The sequence below is a fragment of the Macrosteles quadrilineatus genome, unplaced genomic scaffold, assembly GCF_028750875.1.
Source record: "Macrosteles quadrilineatus isolate MER2022 unplaced genomic scaffold, UCM_ALF_1.0 Scaffold_2__2_contigs__length_208266976, whole genome shotgun sequence".
NCBI classification, from domain to species: domain Eukaryota; kingdom Metazoa; phylum Arthropoda; class Insecta; order Hemiptera; family Cicadellidae; genus Macrosteles; species Macrosteles quadrilineatus.
The window spans coordinates 42,977,286-43,000,589 of NW_026542595.1; the positions used below are offsets into that span (position 1 = coordinate 42,977,286).

Genomic DNA, 23,304 nt, shown 5'->3' on the forward strand with positions numbered 1-23,304 from the left:
AATTGAAAAGGCTAGTAAAAAAAAACGATCATAGGTAAAAGTATTTTTCACAAGAAAACATGGTTTTCATTCAATGAGTTTTTGAGCAATTTACTCACAAACCTTGTTAAATAGATGTATAAACCTCTTTGGTTGAACATATGGGTTTCAGAGTAAAAACCCGCTCATCCTACATCAGCCCACGGACATTTTAAGAAGCACCAAATAAGCCATCTGAGTATATTCGTTAGAATTTGAGGGCAAACGGCTAAGATCGAGTCGGTATATTGAAATATCACATTTTGATTTACGCACAAAATACTAATAGGTATAGCCTCATATCTTTTTTCTTCTTCATTTTAAGAAAATTTTCACTTTTCACACTATAAGAGCAAATTTTAGACCTTAAAAATCTGGTATTTTTGTAAATCTGGCACTGCAGGAGTCTCAAATACTAGCTACTGACTATAACAAAATATAAGAATAAAACACATTTAGGCTTTCATTAAATTTTTCCACTACACCACCCTTGAATGCTTGTACTTTAAATAATGTGTTTTATTTATCTTGTCAAAATGTGTATGTAAACATCATACATTGACGTTATTGACGTCGTATTATACAGTACTGTGACATATGCAATATGCATGTATCCATTATTATTGTTCAATAAATAAATTGAAATTGATTGATTGATTGATTGATATACCTACCGACCGACCGTTCGATTTAGGATAATAGGTTAAAAGATGTAACCGATTAGTCGTCTGTTATTTTTGCCGTGTGTCAAAAGTAATTACGTAGCTTTTCATTGCAAAGAGGTTCCTCTTCCATTATTGCTTCTTTAATCACCATAATCCCATTTGTAAATTATTTTTGGGACTCAAGGTTCGAAGATTCGAGAATTAGATTTTTTTTAGGATTCGGATAAGAGATTCGAAATTTCTGGATTAGACCATCACTAACATTAATGTTTATGTTTGAATTTAATAATTGGTGACAAGCTTTCAACAGAGATACTTGAGAGTGTATTAAAAAATGATGCAATGGAATACCACCCAACAATAGACTATAGACAATACAAATTATTAAAAATACACTGAATGGACAGAGTGTATACACTGTAGAGCATTAAAACAGAAAGATGAGCCTGCTGGAATGATTTGTTCTGGAGGAAAAGTTTCTTTACCTGTATTAGAAGAGCCGATACAGCTATGGAAGAACTATACTTAAAGAAGTTGAAGAGTCGCAGCATTTTCAGTTTCAAGATTTTATGTTCGGTTGATTAAACATGTTGTTTTGTGTTAAATACTTTAATACTCTTCAATGAAATGGCAATGGGTTTTATTTATTTTTTAATTTTAATTTAATCGCTGTAGAATTTTTAATCGTAACATGATTTTTTAAACTGTGCTGCACGAAAGAATCATGGTTATATCTTATATTTGTGATCGTTGGCGACGCCATTACGGATAATTATTGCAATGATTGAAATACTCTTAAAATGGTATAATATTACCTGTTTCCGTCTGTGATCCTATATTTGTTGTATAGAGCAACCGGTTTCAAGGCTATAACCTCATCTTCAGGCTCTTGTCGTCACTCTTGCGAGATCGTCGAGTTTCATAAACACACAAAAACACTAACATTGAAATAAATAAACACGAGACATTGACAGACGAAGACGATTAACATAAATTCGGGAACTAGTTCCACACGTAGTCATGACAAAACGTTTGCCCGTGCCGCGTCGTGTGTGGAACTAGTTCCCGAATTTATGTTAATCGTCTTCGTCTGTCAATGTCTCGTGTTTATTTATTTCAATGTTAGTGTTTTTGTGTGTTTATGAAACTCGACGATCTCGCAAGAGTGACGACAAGAGCCTGAAGATGAGGTTATAGCCTTGAAACCGGTTGCTCTATACAACAAATATAGGATCACAGACGGAAACAGGTAATATTATACCATTTTAATATTCAAGAAGTGATCCTGGACCAAATAACATCAATATGAAATACTCTGTTTATTTCTTATGCTGTATGATATTTATGTTTATACCATCGCAGGCGAAGCCGCGGGTACAAGCTAGTAATGCAATAAAACTTGTCTGTTTTATTGTTAATATACTAATTATACCACTATTATTACACTTGTGTGTCCTGATTTTAACTTGTAATAAAATTTTATCAGCTCTACTTTAACAACCAATTACAACTTACTATGATTGAAATTGCTAAGTGAAAAACATAATTTAATTTTGAATGTTTAATGTTAATAATATGAGTTCAATTACAAAGACTTAATATGGCTTAACCATAAATTTAAATTAAACTTTAAACTAAACCAACCAATAAAGCCCCTAAAATGTCAATATTGTGGCTTAGTTTACAGTTTTCATAAAACTACACAACTGGAAATAAATATCCAGAGACAAAGAAGTAGGTATGTGTATACAAATGAAAATTACATTTATTGTTTTATAAATGCCACAAAATCATCACAAGTTGCTGGCACAGATACATAGTAAAAGCTAATTTATTTTGTTTGGATTGCGTAATATTAAAGCTTTTAAGACCGACCATTACAAAACATAGAATACAAACTACAAAACTAGTGAACACACAAATCCAAAGGCAATGACACCATCCCAGAACTCAGAACTGCTTTTACATTCTTTCAAGCAGTTAACAACCACTAAATAAAATGGTATATTTACAAACTAACAATGAAAGGTACTGCACGTAAGAGATAACTTGGACCAGCAAGAGGTTAGGGTTTGTTAAGACAAAGATAATTGAACAATTGGAGTCTATTGCATAACTTCCCTAACCCTAACTTGCCAACTAGTTATCTACAAAGAATAATACTAACTAATTTAGACCTTTTGTAGTTTTAGTTTCAGCGGACGGTTTGTGACATGTGTAGTGGCGTAAGCATCAGCTCAAAAGCAGCATCTTTTAAATTTGCACCTCGTAAGTTTGCCTCATGCAGATCGCTACCTGACAAATCGCAATTCTGAAAAATAAATTACATGGTTCATCAAATCATCCTCCAATAGTTTTTACCAAAATATAAGAGCAACCAATGTAACATACAATCTATAAATTTCTATTTGTTATGAGAGGTGTGCAGGTACTCAAACTGGACTACTGGAAATCAACTTATGATTAAACAGCTACTTGAATGTGATTTAACTACTGAGCTATTTGAAAATAAAAAGGCCTACTTAATCATTAACCATGTCACATTTACCTATTAGGAAACAAGATATTTCGTACCTAGGGCCGAAAATGAGGTTTTGCTGGCTCGAGATAGTTTTTACGATCGAGAGCTGCAAAACCATTTTGGTCCATGGTACGAACGCTATTTTTCACCACACTATACCCTTTTCCCACAATAATAATTCACACTGATAGTCAACACAACTACCTACAACTATAAGGTATGTGAAGAAATAATTTGAGGAATCAGCAAAAATAATAATAAAAAATTAATAATAAAAAATAATACACAGCAACGGTGACAATAAAACAATTCTATTGCAATGCTATGGATACTGATTGTGTATTTAATATGCATTTATGTTCAAAGAAAGTAAGCGGGCAGCTGATTTTGCGGCCCTAGGGATGTAAAAACCTGCTTGGTCCCCAAATGATGATGACAGCTGGCATGGTCAGCAAAATGTAACTTTCAGCCACCAATTAACATATGTAAAACAGCTAAAAACATCATAGTGTGGTGAAAATATTTTTTCCCTATGATCAAGAAGAGAAAATATTGCTATCGCCAGTCTGACACTGACTAGAGAAAATGTGTCCAATTCAAATCTGACCAGCTCCATTGTGCATGCCTGCAGGCTGATAACCAGTCAGGCATTTAGGATTCACTAAATGTCTTTATGATACAACTGTGATGGCCTCAAAGAGAGAAGTGCAACTAAAGCTGATCACACAATAGTTCGGCCGCTTAGAAAGCGTCCTCCTCTAGCATTGGTTCAAATCAAATCAAATCAAATCAAATCAAGGTTAGCATTGGCGCGCAGGTCGCTTTCTAAGAACTACTTTCTAAGCGACTGAACTATAGTGGGACTATCGATAGTAACTTCAGAGCTGTGACGAGGTATTTATATTATATTATAAAATAACGGTGTTAGCTATCTGATCTGGTACATACTTCATTCTCCTATTTGACTTGTCAACAACCTTTATCTACCACAACAACAACTTTTATGGGGAAAATCACAAAATTTGCAAAATCTTTTGAAACATAGTTTTTACAGCAATGGGGGTTGAACCTTTTTGTTAAGAATTAAAGGACAACATACTAAACTTTAATCAAAATTGTTTTGGCCATTTTTGAGAAAATATGCTTTTTCCATCATTTAATGGGACTTAAAAATATAAAAAACTGCCTGGAGATACCATGGATTATTTCCTACACGGTACCCAATTTCATCAAAATCGGACAACAGGTGTAGTCTGTAGCACTGTACACATCCACACACACAGAAATAATTTCAAAAACCACTCTTTTGGGGTTATATCCTAGGGAGTAATGGATATATCCTACAACAGATGTATCCAAAACTCAAACTAAAAACATTTGTCATGATAAAATCTTAATGGATTTGGGACTGTTAATGGGTTTTTTATTTCATCACTACCCTAGTAATAAATTAAGAAGACAATAAACAAACATCTGATAAGCCTTTTACGTGCTTGGAACCAACTACAATAGTAAACTGGAAGTAATTATTATTATTATTATTTATTATAGGCTGTACCGGAGTTTGTACGCGTAAAATGCTGTACCCAACCGATGACGGTAATTACGCTAGAAGCGTACATACTAACTTTTTCGGTGCACCGCAGACCCTTATTTAATATTGATCCTTTGAGCTCACTGGTTGAATTAAGCCCTACTCATATTTACTATGTTATATAGGCCTACCATGTTTCAGTTAATCTTCTGAACTGTTAACATTCAAATTCTTGAGAAAGGTTCTCAATGTACACAACACAGAATTCATAAAGAACCAACTCATCCTATAGAATATTTGTGGATAACTCACCTCCAAGTCAGCCCCTGCCAACACAGCTGCCCGCAAGTCACAGTTCTGAAGATTAGCGTTTTTCAGAGTTGCAACCCTGAGGTTCACCCCAGCCATGTTACTGCCTTCCAGGTTGGCTCCCTTTAGATTCACACCTGGACAAACAAACAATTAACTACAAATAGAATAATTTGGCATTATATCATGTTCGTTTCCCAAACATCACTTTCTGTGTTTGCCTAATACTTGAATGGTATTGGCATGGAAGTAGTATAAATCAGGTTGATATTAGTGATGGACAAGACTAGATTTTTCACTTCAAGACGAGACGAGACGAGATATTTTTAATTCCGGGGGGACTGGATTTTTTTTTCGAGACAAGATTTAATGAAAAGTTATAATAGAATTAATATCTACTTTTTAAGTTCAGAAATATTTACAAGTTTTAAAAACTTGACAAAAAATGTACCGTATTTAAAATCTTTTATTAAAAAACATTAACACGTTTGCTACCACAATTATATGGAATTTACGTCTCATAGACCAGCGACGCAATTGTGCGTTGACACGATTCTCACAATAGACCATCGACGCATATTTGCGTCAGCTGGTCACATTGAAATAGACTAACGGCGCACAGTTGCGTCGGTGTTCAATGTTATTAATCAGCATATTTCTTAGCAACGGTTTATTTTAAAGCCCTGATTTTATCGTATCGGTCTAGAGGGATATCTGCCGCAAATGTGCGTCGCTTGGTCTGTGGATATGACAATTGGTTACGTCACACAACAGTTGGCAACATTGTTGTTTACATTGTGTATTCCGCGACATCACAGAACAGATGTAAACGTTATAACCTTTGCAGTTTTGGCTAGTGTTTAGTGGAGTTTGTTTGTTTGTGTAAAAGCTTGAAACAACCAAATTTACAACGACGCTTACGTGCGTCGCCTGGTCTATTGAAACAAAAATGTAATCTTTTTAACTGGATTTCATGAAATAGACTGACCGCATATATGCATATATGCTCGGTAGCGAACGTGTTAATAAAACATCAGTATATAAAAAAATATTAATAAGGCCTAACTTATTAAAAATAACTCTTCGACATAGGAAACATGGAGGTATCAGTTATTATATTGTTCAACTTTGAAAAATATCAAAAACAATAGTATTACTAGCTAAGTATCAAGTAACAATTTTTAAGTCTTGTGTTATTTTTAGAATGATTTTGAAGTGACTTATTTTGGCTATGTTTAATATGCCTATATGTTAATCGGGAATGTGAGCTATCATCATGCCAAATTTCAGCCCAATCCGACCAGTATTTTTCGTTTTTACTTGTCACAAACATACATCCATACATCCAAACTTTCTCATTTATAATATTATAGTAGGATAAAGAGTAATCTCCAGTTGAGCCCATAATCCCTTATTTTTTGGGGACACTGAAACTTTTCAAAATCTTAAAATGAAACTATGTGCTAAGTTTGCACGACCACCAAAAGGGTATCTGTGTATATTTTACACAGTTATATTTTACTATAGTTCGATCTTGAGTATGCTATATCGTGGTTTGTGCATGCAGCAATCCAATTTATTTATGTCTGGATCACCTCTTGTTTATCTCTTCCTTAAATTCGTTCCAGGTCCACAGTACTGATAGCCGGGTATGTGAAGTTCTACAGGTAAAATAACCTGTGTCTGTGTACAAGAAGACTATACTGTGTTCTAACATATTAGATGGGGGAGTCTTAACTTTTTATTCACCCTGTATGTACACAGAAAATCTTCTTGTACACAGACACAGGGTATTTTACCTGTAGAATTTCACATACCCGGCTATCAGTACATTGGACCTGGAACGAATTTAAGGAAGAAATACGCAAGGGGTGATCCAGGCATAAATAAATTGGATGCTGCACGCAAAAACCACGATATAGCATACTCAAGATCGAAGGTAGGGATGTGTCGAATCCGGATCTCGAATCTACCGAATCTTAAGAAAAGATTTGGATCCGAGAATACATTTTTTTTTAAGAATAGAATTATGAGGCATATACTGTGACATTGCCTAACCATAGAGGTTATTGACGTCGTAATATACAGTACTGTGACATTGACTAACCATAGAGATTAATGACGTCGTAATATACAGTACTGTGACATTGACTAACCATAGAGATTATTGCCGTCGTAATATACAGTACTGTGACATTGACATTAGTCTTCTTGTACACAGACACAGATAGTCTTCTTGTACACAGTTACAGATAGTCTAGAACATGGATACAGACAGCTTTGTGTTAGTACAAAAATCGGTCTTGTACATGGATACAGACAGCTTTTTCATAGTAAAAAAAATCGGGAAAATCGGATCCATCAAAACTGGATCAAGCCCAAGATCCGGAATTTTTTGGATCCAACCGGGTGCCCGTTCTAGCTCGGATCCGGCGGATCCGGTAGTCCTCAGGGTGTCTAGTTTATTTCCATTATAAAATTCAAGACTAATTCCAGACTTCTCAAGACTAATTCCAGATTTTTCAATAAGACTAGTTTTTTCAACAATTAGTGGGTGTTGATACCAAAATGTATCGATTCTCGATTCTTGATACCGATACCAATTGTTATAGCTTAACCAAATTTTCTAAATAATACTACACCAACCCATAATGTGGCGTTTTCAAGTAAAGAAATAATGCAGCAATAAAAAATTCTAACTAGCAAATTTGTTTTGTTTTATCATGAAATCTTCCGCATACCGTACGTTTAGACATCATCATTGACTGCAGCGGTTACAGAAACGTGATCGTCGTCGTCCGCGATCACGGCAAAATCATGAACATTTCCCGCGGCTGTTTAGACATCACCGTCATCTCCCGCGGTCACAGAAACGTTATCGTTGACGTCCGCAATCACGGCAAAATCATGAAGATTTCCCATGGCCATGTAGACAACATCGTCGTCTCCCGCAGACACGAAAACGTCATCGTTATCTTTGCGGTCACGGAAACGTCATCGTCATCTCCTGCGGTCACGGAAACGTCATCGTCGCGTCCAGGATCGCGGCAAAATCATGAACATTTCCCGCGGCTATTTAGACATCACCGTCATCTCCCGCGGTCACGGAAACATTACGTCGTCGTCCGCGATCACGGCAAAATTATGAACACTTCCCGCGGCCTTGTAGACATCATTGTCGTCTCCCGCAATCACGGAAACGTCATCATCATCTCCCGCGTTCACGGAAACGTCATGGTCGTCCTCCGCGATCGCGGCAAAATCATCAGAACATTTCCCTCAGCCGTGTAAACATCATCGTCGTCACCCACGGTCAGTGAAACGTCATCGTCGTCTCCCACGGTCACAGAAACGTCATCACTGTCATCCGCGATAGCGACAAAATAATGAACATTTCTTGCAGCCGTGTAGACATCATCATTGACTCCCACGGTCACGGAAACGTCATTGTCATCTTCCACGGCCACGGAAACGTCATCATCGTCTTCCACGGCCACGGAAACGTCATCGTCGTTTCCCGCGGTCACAGAAACGTCATCGTCGTTTCCCGCGGTCACGGAAATGTCATCGTCGTCCTCTGCGATCGTGGTAAAATCATGAGAACATTTCCCTCGCCCGTGTTAACATCAACGTCATCTCCCACGGCCACGGAAACGTCATCGTCGTCTCCCACTGTCACAGAAACGTTATCGTCGTCTCCCACGGTCACGGTAACGTTATCGTCGTCCCCAGCGGTCACGGAAAGGTCATCGTCGTCTCCCGCGGTTTTGGAAACGTCATCGTCGTCGTCCACTATCGCGGCAAAATCGTGAACATTTCCCGAGGCCGTGTAGACATCATCATCGTTGGCTTTCGCGGTTACGTGAACACCAGATGACGATCGCGGCAAAGTAATGAAAATTCCCGACTTTGAAATCAAATTTAAGACTAAATCCCGACTTTTCAAGTCCATTTTGAAATTCAATACTAATTTCCGACTTTCCCCATTTTCCCTACTACTAGACACCCTGAGTCCTATATCCGGATCCGACCATCACTAATTATTACATAATGTACATAATGTGGATATGATTGGTTTATATCCGGAAAAAAGAACTTTTTTTATCAGGTGTCAAGTGTTTCTGTTATAATCCTGGGTATAAAGTAGGCTAATGCGTATGGGTAGGCGAAGAACTTTTTTTATCAGGTGTCAAGTGTTTCTGTTATAATCCTGGGTATAAAGTAGGCTAATGCGTATGGGTAGGCCTACTGAGGATTTTTCGAATCGCATTCGGTTCTTGACATTAGCATTTGACCTTGAATGACTTAGAACGAACTACGCAACTGTTTCCGATGATGGAACTTGTTCATGATAATTTTCAGTTTCAGAAAGTATTCTCTTTGTGTTTGTTCTCATTTTATGATATTGGTTGAATAATAATTTATGATTTAGATAATTCATGACCCAATGAAGAGAATACTTAATTATTTATTCTTGCATTCCAATATCTTATTCATGCACGATTCAAACTATTCAAGGATTTCATAGCAGGTAGCAGCTCTGACTTAATTTATTGACAACCTCCATATTAACTAACAACTTTTTACCTTCCATGTTCGCCCGTGTGCCAGCAGGATCCTCAAAGTTGCAGCCGCGCAGATTTGCACCCTCAAGGTTTGCGCAAAGCATCTTGACTCCGAGCAGCTGTGCACCTTCCAGCTGGGCATGACTGAGGTCTGCACGCTCCATTGTGCACCAACTCAGGTTGGCTCCCACCATGCGACACCCATGCAAACATGCATACTGTTCCAAACAAACAACATTGTCACAGATTTATTATTATGTGTACTTACAATAGGAATGGACAAGTCCCTACTTGTGCCGCAATCCCATGACAATTTATTTTCTTTGCATTCAGATGATTTAATACATTTTTATCTGTATGATTATTTATTTCACCCCTATTCCTGAAAATATTATAGGCCTGCTTTTACTCAAAACACAATTTTAATTTTTAGGGATCAGAATCAACAGATATTTAGGTCCATAGTACATTTAGGTTCGGCTTGTTTCCGATTTGATAGGAATTGTCACAAAAGACAAATAAGTTAACTTTAGTTTTCTGTAACATAATATGATTTCTGACTGCAAAAGTATCTGAAAACCTTTGCAGTCAGAAATCAGCGATGAAGGGCATATTTTTTGGACTAATTAATGTTTGCCCAATGTGATACAAATCCTTATATAATGAATAATGAACGGATTTTTACAAACGATGTGTCAAAATTAAGTATTTTTTGTGTAGACACCCCCGTTCACCAATTCCTGTAGGCTAATAAAAGTCCTCGGGCTTTGCCCCACAGGCCATCAAAATCCCAATGTATTTCTTATGAAGAAAAGATTTTGTTTACTTAAACAGACAAATTATTTGTGTTAATTACAGCTGTTCATAGTAAACACATGATACACACAAGAGCTTTCGTTTTCAGAGTGAGTTCGTTTCCAGTTTCAATAACTGGAGTGGAGTGATTGATAACATAATCTTTGAGTTGACTCTTAATTCATCGGAAATTACGACTGTTATTAGTTTTGAACGCCTGTAATACTTTGCAATTGCTTGAATTCGAGCAACAGGTGCACTAGTTTTAAATGTTAGGCGTCTTGTGCTCAATTAAGATAAACCATCCCTGAAACCTCAAGTAAGTTCAGTCAAGCATTTTAGTAGGATCAGGATGAACTGACACATTTTCATAAAAGAAGGCCTACCTTGAAGTTGATGTAGCGGAGGTCTAGACGAGAGAGGTCTGAGCCAGCCAGATTGACACCTTGGAATCGCAGCTCAGCATTGAGAGGTGTCAATATGAGAGCATTGACCACGTCTCGTCGAGTGAGAGGCACATTATCCCTGGACCTGGCAGCACTCTGGATCATTGCCTCCAGTTGAGGAACGAGAGACTCTATGCCAAAGAACCTGGCCTCTTCTAGCACTCCTACACAACACATCAGATATATAGTAACTTGCAAAGATTAATAAGTGTGTTTAATTGAAACAGAAGGAAAAGAAAGAAATGTGAATGATGCTAACCTTCGGGATTTACAGTGGAGTCGATGATAAGTTGTCCATTCCGCAGGTAGTTAAGGATTGGTTCAAAGTACGTAGGACTGCGATCTATCAGGTAAGCACCGTTGGTGTCTACATTACTTGGTGTCATCAGATAACCTGAATCACCTTCAGCAAACATCCTTTAACAAACCAAAATGAATAACTTCAATACTTGTTGATAGTATATCTTGATATTTTTAAATAGGTTTTGTTACTTACTCCATGTATTGCTGAAGTGGCAACCTGATCCAGGAGCTTCTCTCTCTCTCTAAAGGATGATTACACTAAATATAGATGTTTAAGTTTATCAGCACCTGACATCCATCAATAATACTAAAGACTATATCAGAATTGCTAGTTTATCCTAATACTGTACATACAATTGCTTATGAACGACTGTACCCGTCTTCCATAGATTTGGAAAACTCATACCTATGAAAGATTTGTTATGCTTTCATTTTTCTGAATAATAAGCTCAAAGTCAAACAAAAAAATTAAACATCAAAATAAGTTATTAAATTAAGTGCTGTGGCTATAAAACATATTTAATAGCACTTGGAAACAGTGATAATGTTGTTGTGTTGACAGTAATGTTGTTAGTCTATTTACCTGGCGAGCATGCTGCTGGGCTCCTTAGTAAGTAATGTGCTCCTTGATGTAGTGAAGTATTTACCTCCGACATTCAGGGTAAGCCAATCAGAATGAAACTTGCTTGGTACAATGGCTGACGAAGGTTTAGAACTGACAGCGGGTCCAAGAGGAATAAAACCTTCTCCAGCAGAAACATACAAGATGTCATCATCGCGAATTAATTTTATATCATCTATTTCCCCACCTTGAGGGGTGAATAATCGTTTGGCATTTATGGAGAACTTGTTTCCACAAGCAGTAAGTAGTTCCTCAAGTGAATGTGTTACAAGGATTAGCTAAAAACAAAGAAACATTGAAGAATAATTTAATGTTGATAGCCTAATATATAGCCAATTTTTATAAATGAGAATAATAACAAGATTTGTTTACATAATAGTAGGCCTATAAATAATTTCCACAAACACCTGCTACCTGAGATTCAATACCTCAAAAAATTTTCAAATTGATCAAATAGTCCCTTGAAATACTAACTGTGTTAAACTTAGTTAACTTATAGATTATGTACAAATAAGTTAATTAACAGTTTCATTTTATAATTGATATAGCTAAAAATCTAATAAACGTTCAGGCCGGCCACACACTGGTCAGACAAAACGTCTTTTGACAAAACGTTTTGTGAAAAGACGTCGGAAGCGAGTGGCCTACCATGCAGTTAAATGGAGGCATCACACACTTATGAGACAGAGGCTTTAGACGCGTTGTTTTATCTGAAGACGTTTTTGGGTGTTTTTGTGATCGCCTCCAATATTTTGTCTGATGCCAAAATGCGGTGAGACAAACAGTTATGCACATGCACGGAGGGCGGATACAGTAGCTAACACGCACACGCTCTCACACAGTTGCATAGGCCTAGGACTTGTCCTTTAGTTCCTAGTGGAGTAACAATGACGTCTGAAGTGAGTAATATTTGAAGTGGACAATAAATTTAGCACGTAATCAAACGTATCAATGTTCCTTCTACAATAATTATAAAATTTGACAGCATCAGCTCGTAACTCTGCAAAGAACCCCCCAATGGTTTAGTTCTGCAAGTTGTATTTAAAGTTCCACAACATAATTGCTACGCCCACTTTCTCATACATTTTATTAACACCACACAATCTCTGGCTTTTCACAACTCTGGTCTACAGGTGACTGAATTTAGTTTTCCCCTCCAGTTTTTGTCTTTTGTCTGAGACCAACACACACCCTCTGGTCTACAGGTGACTGAATTTAGGCTAGTTTTCCCCTCCAGTTTTTGTCTTTTGTCTGAGACCAACACACACCAATGCGACATATTTGTTTTCCGACAAGACGTCTTCTGACAAAACTTTTGTCGAAAGACGTTTTGTCTGATCAGTGTGCGGCCAGCCTAAATCGAATTGATAAGTAGCGTAGCCCAGTTGTTAAGAAACTGCACCCTAGCCTATGTAGCCTAATATTATGCAGGCTTGGCCTAGACCTACTCAAATTTAGGCTAAGCATGCAATTAGATTAGATGAGGTATTCTTGAGTCATGTATTAAACAAACATTTTTACTTAGACGTTGGCCAAACATCATAATAATTGTATATCTCTAACGTCCGAATTACTTACCTTTCCATCAACGTCTGTACCATTTTTGAATGCAATTATTCTTTTCATATTTCACTATTACAATTAATATTTCTGTAAGATATTTAGTGATCAAAATGGTGGAACATTTAATCCTAAACTAACTATGAGTAATAAGTAGAGCAATAATTATATTTCTTAAATTAATTAGGCCTCAAATTGAAAGCAGAAGTTTTACAAATAATCTGATCCTGAAGTGAAGTGACACTCCACTATTATTATATTGACGACAGTATTATTGACACTGACACTTTGAGTAACTCTGACCACACCATCACCACCAACCAATAAGGTATCACTATTCCCTGCCTCCCGCACAATTTGTTTTTCAGGATAAATTTTGCCAACAGTGCCATTAAGAGGCTTCTGATTGACTATAATGAAGGTTTACTACTTGAAAAATTAGTTTTGTTCATAGAATAAAAATTATAAATGCCTCAAATTCAATTTTATATTTTTTTATTATGAAATTAAACCGTCATAACCTAACCAAATCAACCAAACGTCCTGACAATGAAAAAATCTAAAGGTTTATTAATCGAAAAAATAGTTGTGTTCATAAAATAAAATTATAAATGCCTCAAATCCTATTTTATAATTTTTTAATTATAAAATTAAACTATCATAACCTAACCAAACAAACCAGACTTGCTGATAATAAAAAATCGAATGATGGCTTAATCGAAACAAATATTTCTGTTCTTAAAATAAAACTATAAATGGGTCAAATTCAATATTATAATGTTTTAATTATAAAATTAAACCGTCATAACCTAACCAAACCAACCAAACTTGTTGATAATGAAGAAATCCAATACAAAAAATTGTGCTACGGGTGGGATTCGAACCCGGGGCTTTCGGATTACCAGCCCAGCACTCTAGACTCTATCCACTTCACCACCGAGGCCGGTGGCATCAAACCGTATCGTTGCGGTAATGATGTTCCCTCAGCGGCCTCAGCCAATCAGAAGCCTCAAATTAATACTGCAGGCAACACTAATCCTGAAATAAAAATTTAGCCTCCCTCCCATTTTTACTAGTTGGTCCAACTTGGTTAGCAAAGAGGATCAGCAGAATTCGATCACAACAAGAATGTCATTGGACTTTGGACTGCATGAAAATGAATGAGTGTTTGTGGCCTTCAACGCTTCAACACAAAATAACTAATTTCATCATAGACTAGGATATATTAGATAACATCCTCATAACTTAGTTGAAAATCCTGAAGATAAACTTTAAAACTCAACGTGTATATGGATGTATATCTTGTACAACCCCTTTGAGAGTTCTATAATCAATGGTATTATTAACTATTTATCTCTTTGCTTCAGACGGTTGTTGTTTTTCTTCCTTTGCTCTTGTCAATTTGCTCTTTCGTTTTCTTTTCTGCTTGGTGATTGCTGACAGCACCAACTGCAACTCTACAAATGGCTACCACTACTTGGCGTCTTGGCGATTTGGTGTCAACCACTCGTAGATAAAAATTCATAGGAAAATATATCTTTTTTCAGTGCGAGTTGGTATATTTACCACACTTTACTTCAGTAGATTGATAGTTCGAATTGGTTACGATGTGGAAAGTCCGAGAAATCGCAGACAAAGTGTAAGTATGTTGATGTTAGTAGAAACTTGGGACTTCACTTGTTTTTGTTGGTTTATTCTGCAATAGGCTAACGAAGAGAAGTATACTTCACTCACCTTTATTGTCATGTGGGCGAAGTATTGCTTAGAATTTTGTAATATTGGCATTTACATGTGGGCTTGTTGGTTTAGCCTATTGTAAGATAAAAAACAGCCTAGTTTACATCGACTAAGTTATTTAGCCTATTTAATTTTACAGCCTTAGGCCTACTTAAGCCTAGTAGGCCTAATGATCGCCTCATTCCAACCCTCACTCAACGTTTGTTATGAACGTGCCATAGTGCATAATCCTGGATCGTATATAATCCCATTGTGCCTAAAAGTGAAAACGTGCCACAGTGCTAACCCAACCTTAATATTAATTTTTAAATCACATTTTAAGTCAGAAAAGGCATGTGAGGAAGATAGGTCGGACTTGATGCGGATTCGTGACTGTATTTTTAAGTGTTTTAATGTGAGGCTAGGTTAGATGCTTGCACATTGTTTATATTGTTATTTCATTGTGTTTCACCCACTATTTAATTGTGCAAAAACAGTCTGGAAGTAGCATAAATTAATGCGTCTGTTCATTATAACCTAACCTTTACCTTCCTAATCTAACCTCACTTCAAAACACTTAATACTGTCACAAATCCGAAGCGGCGGATCAGTCTTATGAGAGTAGGCCTAGAGGGGTTACGCACAGGAATAAAAAAATATTAATCTCTCGAGTCTCTTTGCACTCCCTCCCAAGACCCAGAAGTCCCCTTCACTCGCCTGCCTCGTTTATATTTCCTTTTCCCTAACTTTTTCTCATCTATTTCAACTACTTCACCTGGCCCGCCTAGTCTTTTCGATTTCAATACACAATGGTCAATATACACTTCTTAGATGAAGGAAACCCAATCTACTAATTGTTTTGCTGGAATCTGAGGTTTGTTTGGAGGAATGTGGGGTGGGTAAAAAAGAAAATGAATAAATAGTTGGCGAAGCGTGATAATTTGAAGTTTTGTATTTCCGAAAAAAGAGTCAACTCTGGAAGATACAAAGCCCAGTCACACCTTTTGAAGTTTTTTGTTGAATGAATCTTTATTCCAACATCTAAATGACCACTGATCGTTTAATTTTATAGTAGTTACACTTTGGACAATTTTTTATGTTATTTACCTATAACACCGTGGTTCATTAAAAAACTTTTAATTTCACTGTTATCAAAAACTACAGACTCATAAAAATTTAGGTTACACTCGTTGCAAATATCTGCCATTACTAATACTAAAATCCGCAACAATACTTACACTTACTAAATAATTAATTAGTTGCTAATTCAGAGGTTAATAATCTGGATCTACTATTTGTGTGCAATAGCACAGTAATAAAATTCATTAGTTTAGTGAACCAGGTTATAGAAACAATTTACAGTACAGTAGGCCTATTGATTTTTATTCATTTGTAATAAAACATTTAGAACATTTAGAATAAACATTTTATTGATAATTAATGTTGATACAATTAATAGTTTATGTATTGTGGTAGGCTAGTTGTGTTACCGTATTTTAAAAACAGCCTTAACGTCCGTTTGGTTTTACAAGTAGAATCGTTGTAAATTGATATCAAGCTTACGGTTTCATGTCGTCGTGTGTGGTTTTCTTGTTTTGCATTGAATGTTTAAACAACAAACAGCAGTTACCACTCCACAAACCTTACTCCCCTTCAAGTCTTAATCGCCGATAGAATTTGGACCCAAACCACCACTACCCAAATTACTCTATGAGACTCAAATTTATTATTTGTTTTTTCATTGTATGATAACTTAGGAATCTTTCTGACAAAAACATTGTTGCATTTTCAGATTCAGTGTGCAAAAAAATGTAGACATATACAAATTTCCTCTAAAATATAGTAGTCAGGGTTGCCACCACCCACGATAACCTTGAACAGCTTGAATTGCACACATTCTTGTGACCATGAAAAAAAGCATGGATTATGCATGAATTCTCCATTGGATCATGATTTTTTTTTTTAATCATGATTAATGATTTAATCAATAGGCCTACCATTAAATTTTTCATACAAAAATATTTCACATATAAAAAACTAACAGTAAGAACATAACAAACGTGAAGAGAACGATCAGAATCTATTGCTTAGTTCATTCAAGGTCAGATCCTGATGTCAGCTTAAGAGTCTCCTCAAGGACTGTATATGGTTTGAAAAATCAAATTAATAAATCAATCTAATTTTAGTAGGGTTACATTTTTTAATATTAACCGAAATAATACAGGATGAAACAGGATCTCCTTGGCCGCGTGAGCGGGATTTTTGTTTTATTCGTGTAGAAAGGTCTGAGTTATTTTAATTCTTCTCCAATATTTCATTTGGAATAGCCTGTTGTGTTTTTAACTTTTTTTTAAATTATCTACATATATAATTCTGTAAGACTAAACTTTTACCAGAAAATTGTGGTCGTCTGGTAAGTCGTAGAAAAGTGGGAGAGGTCTTAAATTGAAGGTCTTGACCCCAGGGACTCGGGAAAAATAGCAGAATTCCCATAAAGTTGCCAGAAAACGAGATATAACATAAAATATCCACCATAAGAAATGCATGGGGACTGAAAAACGTCTGCATTCTATCAGCTGTTACTTATTTATTTGCGATGTTTACATTTATTCCGAAAGTCAATGTTGGTAAATAATGTTTCAAAATGAATTGTGTTTAATCTTTTTGTTTTCCGTTTTTATAATGAGTGAAGTAACTAGACAGGGTAGGGGAAGACCTGCAAGACGTGGATGCAAGGCGTGGAAGAGTGTCCAGGAATTCAACAGACTTAAGAAATGCAAAAGAGAACGTCATGTAGGGCCTAACTGTGAAAGAAATCCAGAAGCTGTTTTACAACCTGTCTTTAGAAGAACGCTGGAAAATGAGTTGAGTGTTGTTTCCCACAATCTACATAGTGGCGCATTTCACTTCGCAGAGGAGGCCACAAATGAACATTTCAACGCATGTTGCCACAATGGACATGCCACAACCACAAGTAAATGACGAACTAAAAGAACTGTTTTTACATGATTCGAACTTCATAAAAAACATAAGGCAATACAACTGTGCAATGGCTTTTGCGTCGCTTTCCGCTACACAAAAAAAGATTCCGGGAAATGGGCCTTACTGTCTTAAAATTCAGGGACAAATTTAAAGATATATTTCTGACTTACTACCGCGAAATGGGGAGTTGCCTTCATAATAATTAATACCTAATAATTTTGACATTTACATGTGGGTCTCAAAATGGAAACTATAACAGAATTCGTAAGATTACAAAACAAATCTTCGATTTTAAACTAGAAAAGATGTGCAATGTTTGGCTGTATGATTTCAGCTCTGATTCGTCGTTCTCCGGGCTCAGGCCAAACCGTGTGCACGTTTCCATTTCTTAATATGTTGTGTTATTGATTTAATCATTATTTTACAATTGTATTTCATTGACACATCAGAAGCAACTAATGTAGGCCTACGACTCCAACGGAAGGAACCCCAAGATATAAAACGAAAAAGCACTGTAATTTTAAGTAACATAAAATTGATAATTTTAAAAAACATTTCGAATATTTGTCATTTTATATATGGTTTTTTTATTGTGGTCTAAATTAGGGGCTATGGCCCCTATAGGCCACTAGTATTTATAAATCATACAAAGTAGAAACATTTTATGTATGAAAAGTTGTTCAATTCAACACACAAAGAAACTAGCCTCTTACACACAAAAAAACCAGAAAAACTTAAATTTGCGTTGAAATTATAGGAGTGCCATTACTACCTACTAAATTATAGGAACCATGATTTTTTTTTAACTACCAATGAAAACCATGAATTTTCTCCTTTCACTATGGTGGTACCCCTGGTAGCCTTTACTATTTTTACACGGTAAGGTCGCTGTAATTTTTTTTTAAATATCTAGAGCCAGAAACATTCAAATTGTAAAAGGTCCCTTTAAAAATGGTTTTCATGTCTAAAGGCATAATAACTTAAGTTAAAATTCTTCCATTATGACATTTTTATCAAAGGTAGGCCTATGTTAGAAGGTATATTGACTCTACATATCCATGGCAATTTGGCAAGTTCGTTATTAATTACGCATAGGCTTTTTAATATTTAATGAAAACCAATTTTTCATTTCCTAATTAGCCTCTGGGCTCGAAGGGTAAATTTCCATGTATGAAACTGTTACAAAAAATTTGGAATTGAAATAGGCCTAGTAAAAACTTGCCAAATTGGCAGGTTGTTTGCAACAAGGGCATTACAGTATGTCTTTTTCCTTTTTCCACATCTACGGCAGACACTGTATTTAATTGTCAGCTTGCATAATGTTTCATCCGGCTTCTAAGTCATTCTCATAATTATCTTTCTCATATCTTGGAAAATGATTTCTAAAATGTAGACTGGTTAGCCGAGTGGTTGTAGTGCTCTCATAACAAACAAAAGGTCGCTGGTTCGATCCTGAGAAAAGTTAGTAGCTTTTTAATGGTTCAAAATTAGACTCATCTGTTCTTGATCATTGGGCTTAAAATAAATGATCCTGGCTAATGAAATAGCTTAGGCTATCTTAGTCAGTAACAAAGCTACAAAGATCATCTCACACCATTGTACACTCATCCTTCACTTGGGTTAAATTACGCACCTAGGGTGCGTCTCCATCTCAATGATTGATAATTGACATAATTGAGGTTTTTTGGACGAACCGCTAATACTATGATTATCATTCTGACAATCACTACAGTACCTAATACCATTGAATAGTCAAAGCTAATACATATTCCATAAATTTAATGTTTATGTTTTGAGAACCTGTTGTTTTATTTGACAATAATATATTTTCTTGTGTTTTCAGTACCAACGTGGTTATGAACTACACTGACATAGAGGCTAAAGTCAGGGAAGCAACTAACGATGACCCCTGGGGTCCCACAGGTATGAGACCATGTAACATTTTAACGTTGTTAAAACATCCATGAATTAAATGATTGGTTTCTTACTTATCTTCCCACACAAATCTATTACTTCAGACATGGCAAGACGTTTGAAAACTGTTCGTTTGAAAAATATGCACCTATATTTACAGTAGACTCCCTCTTATCCAGACATCGGTTTAACCGGACTACACTCGGTGGAAATGACACCTCTTTAACCGGACAATTTTTATCAGCTTATCAGTTTAACCGGACTAGACCGGCAGGAAGTGGGTAGTACTGAAACGACTGTTCTCGTAGAAAAGATTTGAGACCATTAATCACGTGTCTATTACGTACCCTAATAATAATTATTGGCTTATACAGTATGCATTTAAACGGTCCGTTTTAACAATTTTTTGGGGACGTCGGTTATAATTAACACAATGAGGGGGTTCTCTTTAACATGCTTTTTTCAGCTGTCCTACTTAACCAATTTTCATGATTGTAATTTTTTTATGGGCTTCGCCTCCCTCCTTTGTGTTTCAATTATTTCTAGAGTTAACTTTCAAAGATCTAGTGTTGCTGACCAATTTTCTTTATAACGGCTTAAATATGAATTGTAATCTAACAGCTGATCCTTCAGTTAAATGTTTAACCACAGTCAGATTGTATGTAATAAGTTTGAGAACCAGCATGATCGGACTATGAAAACAGCGGTTTATGGGGGTTTTATGGGGTAAAAATTGGTCTTCCCAATTTTTACCTTAAAAACAAGAGCTTAAAAAAGAAATGATTTAGTAAATTGAAGCGTTGTTATATGCCTAATGGTTACCTTCCCTGTATCAGTAAACCTAGTACTCTTTAAAGTTAAGGTTGTTTAAATGGGAAATAAATGTTAAAACATGAGGTTATAAGGTTACAACTCATAACCATTTTTGTAAGATTATTAGGATGATTGTTAAGATCTAGGTCGTTCCTTTGTGTTTGAGTGGAAATCTAGCCAGGTAAATGGAAATTCGCTTAGTCTACAGGTTTGCTGCGGCAAGGGGTATTTTAAGTTAACTGCTGTAGTTTGCTTGTTTTTGACACTTGTCTAACACTAATTTCCAGTTGGCTAATTGGCTTATGTTTTAAAACTAAAACTACATCTTAAATTTTAGTAGCAGCATACTTAAGTGTAGTCATTTTTAAAGTGATGTTATCTTACTAATATTATAAATGTGAAAGTTTGTGTGTTTGTTTGTTTGAAGTTCAATCACGCATAAACCACTGGACGGATTGGGCTGAAATTTGGCATGATGATAGCTTACATTCCCGATTAACATATAGGCATATTCTTATCTCAAAAATCCTTTCGGGCTCCGCCCCAGTGGCTCTGTAATTCCCCATGTTAACCTTATGAGTATTCATATTTAAAGGGAATTAAAGAATTTAGTCAGCTGTTTCAACTAAAAAAGTTGGTTCTATGATATGGAAAAGCATTAAAAAGTTATAAGATTTACCAACAGGGTGCAGCACTATATTTTTTTTGCATTTATGAAAACAGCTAATTTTAACTAAGCAGCAACAAAAAACTGTGATTCGCAATGAGAACTGTCAAAGTAGGATTGTTTACAGTTATGTTTGTGTTTTTCATTTCATGAATAATTTGTGATATTTTGCGAATTGTTGATAATTTATTTTACTCTATTGTTTAGGTGAAGTGGTAGAACATTATGGCTATGGTAGATGTGTAATACTATAGAATAGGCCCTACTGTAAATAAAAAAAAAAACACAAATTTTATCAAACTGTGTCCTCCTTTATTGCAAACGCAAAGCTTGAGTATAACTACAATAAGCATTTTATACTTATTCCAACCCCGTACGAAGGACGGGTACTCTGCTAGTTTACTTATAAGTTGAAAGAATACATTTCCTTTAATTACAATTGTGTAAAAAAGAGTTGTGGCAATTAATGTAGATTTATAATATTTGCATTTAAAGGGGGTGTGAAGATAACGTGTTTATCTTACTTAGAAAAACTTATTGCCTAGGTTTAGCTAGATACCTATAGTTAAGCATTTTTGTATAGCCTATGTTTTTGTTCTTTTTTTTTAGGTGTTTTGATGCAGGAAGTAGCTCAAGCCACCATGACTTATGAACATTTCCCAGAGGTCATGACAATGTTATGGAAGAGAATGCTTCAAGATAATAGGAAGAACTGGAGAAGAACGTACAAGGTATAAATCGAGATAGTTGTTATTAAAACCATAGCCACCTCTAAAACAAGGCTGCGGCGAGACCAAAGTGGCAAAGTCACAGCTCGCCATTCTGAAACAGCTGTTGCACAAATTTATATTGGAATGTATGTGCACTTTATGTTTAAGTTTGTTATTAGGATGTCACACACCAACGCCGCATGAGTCAGTAATGAACGCCGCATTGCCGCCTTGTATTAGAAGTGGGTATTTTTAAACATCTGAGTCTTAAAAAGTTGGTCTACACTTGGGTCCATTTACTGAGGTAGGCATATTCAATTCAATATTGGAAGGTTTTGGGAGCTGTTTGAATAAATTGTCTCAAACCTTTAAAAAACCTGAAGGAAATTGCTTGAATTAAATCAGAATGCTGTAAACTTGTGCTAGAACCTGTTAGAAGTATTAAGGTATTCTTTAACAAATTATAGCGCTTAAATTCCTGTATTCTAATGAGCTTAGTATAAATTGCATACAGTAGAACCCCTCATATCCGACCTCGGAATAACAGACTCCTAGGGATATCTGACCTAGTGTCCGACTGTCTACTTGTTCCTGTCTGTGGCAGATCACGGATATTGCCGTAATCGGGGCAGATGATCACCACTGTCGCCGATAACGGGTGTTGCATATTTATACTGACTAGAGAAGTTCCTAAATCTACCCACATCGCGTTGGGGAGGTGTGACAAACTCCAGTTTTTTATGGCTACAAATTCAACTCAACTTTTTTCTTTATAATTTGATTTATCATTGACTTAACAATATTACAAAAATTCAAACAGAAGGAGATTTTACAAGTAAAGCAAAGCAAATATTTTTTCAGGCACTACTTGTCCTGAACTATTTAGTTCGCAACGGTTCTGAGCGAGTGGTGACGTCAGCTCGTGAACACATCTATGATTTACGAGGAATGGAGAACTATACCTTTGTTGATGAGTTCGGCAAGGATCAGGGAATAAATGTCAGGTGAGTTCAATGGTTTAATAATGCTTTTTGGAAATAATGACCTATAAGAGAAAAGCACAATCTTAAAACATATAAAATATAGCCTTCTATAATATGCCTTGCTTTCCTAAAATATTAACAAAATTGTTTTGGTAAACTTTCTATTTTAAATATAAACAAA

General features: G+C 35.9%; 2 protein-coding genes across 3 annotated transcripts in view; one reads left to right on the plus strand and one right to left on the minus strand.

Annotated features, from left to right (window-relative positions):
* Positions 1-2,430: 2,430 nt before the first annotated feature.
* On the minus strand, positions 2,431-13,641 carry LOC128987597 (BTB/POZ domain-containing protein KCTD9). The gene is made up of 7 exons (XM_054408528.1): positions 13,357-13,641; positions 11,740-12,056; positions 11,113-11,270; positions 10,794-11,017; positions 9,635-9,830; positions 5,051-5,184; positions 2,431-2,994 (listed from the first exon to the last, which is right to left on the minus strand). The coding sequence occupies exons 1-7, from the start codon at positions 13,402-13,404 to the stop codon at positions 2,878-2,880; spliced, it is 1,194 nt and encodes a 397-aa protein (XP_054264503.1). The 5' UTR covers positions 13,405-13,641; the 3' UTR covers positions 2,431-2,877.
* Positions 13,642-14,775: 1,134 nt separating this feature from the next.
* LOC128987865 (clathrin interactor 1) overlaps positions 14,776-23,304 on the plus strand; it is a 36,715-nt gene continuing 28,186 nt past the window's right edge. For both annotated transcript variants that reach the window (XM_054408926.1, XM_054408924.1), the window contains exons 1-4: positions 14,776-14,977; positions 19,880-19,959; positions 22,040-22,161; positions 23,002-23,144. In XM_054408926.1, coding sequence (XP_054264901.1) covers positions 14,946-14,977; positions 19,880-19,959; positions 22,040-22,161; positions 23,002-23,144 — 377 coding nt within the window. In that variant the 5' untranslated portion in view covers positions 14,776-14,945. The remainder of the gene's footprint in view (positions 14,978-19,879; positions 19,960-22,039; positions 22,162-23,001; positions 23,145-23,304) is intronic.

Excerpts from the sequence above, each read along its gene's own strand:
- LOC128987597 (XM_054408528.1), bottom strand. The coding sequence starts at position 13,404 with ATGAAAAGAATAATTGCATTCAAAAATGGTACAGACGTTGATGGAAAG. Across the intron at positions 12,057-13,356 it reads GTACAGACGTTGATGGAAAG|CTAATCCTTGTAACACATTC; the intron begins GTAAGTAATTCG and ends CTTTGTTTTTAG. Across the intron at positions 11,018-11,112 it reads CTCCACTGTAAATCCCGAAG|GAGTGCTAGAAGAGGCCAGG; the intron begins GTTAGCATCATT and ends TGTGTTGTGTAG.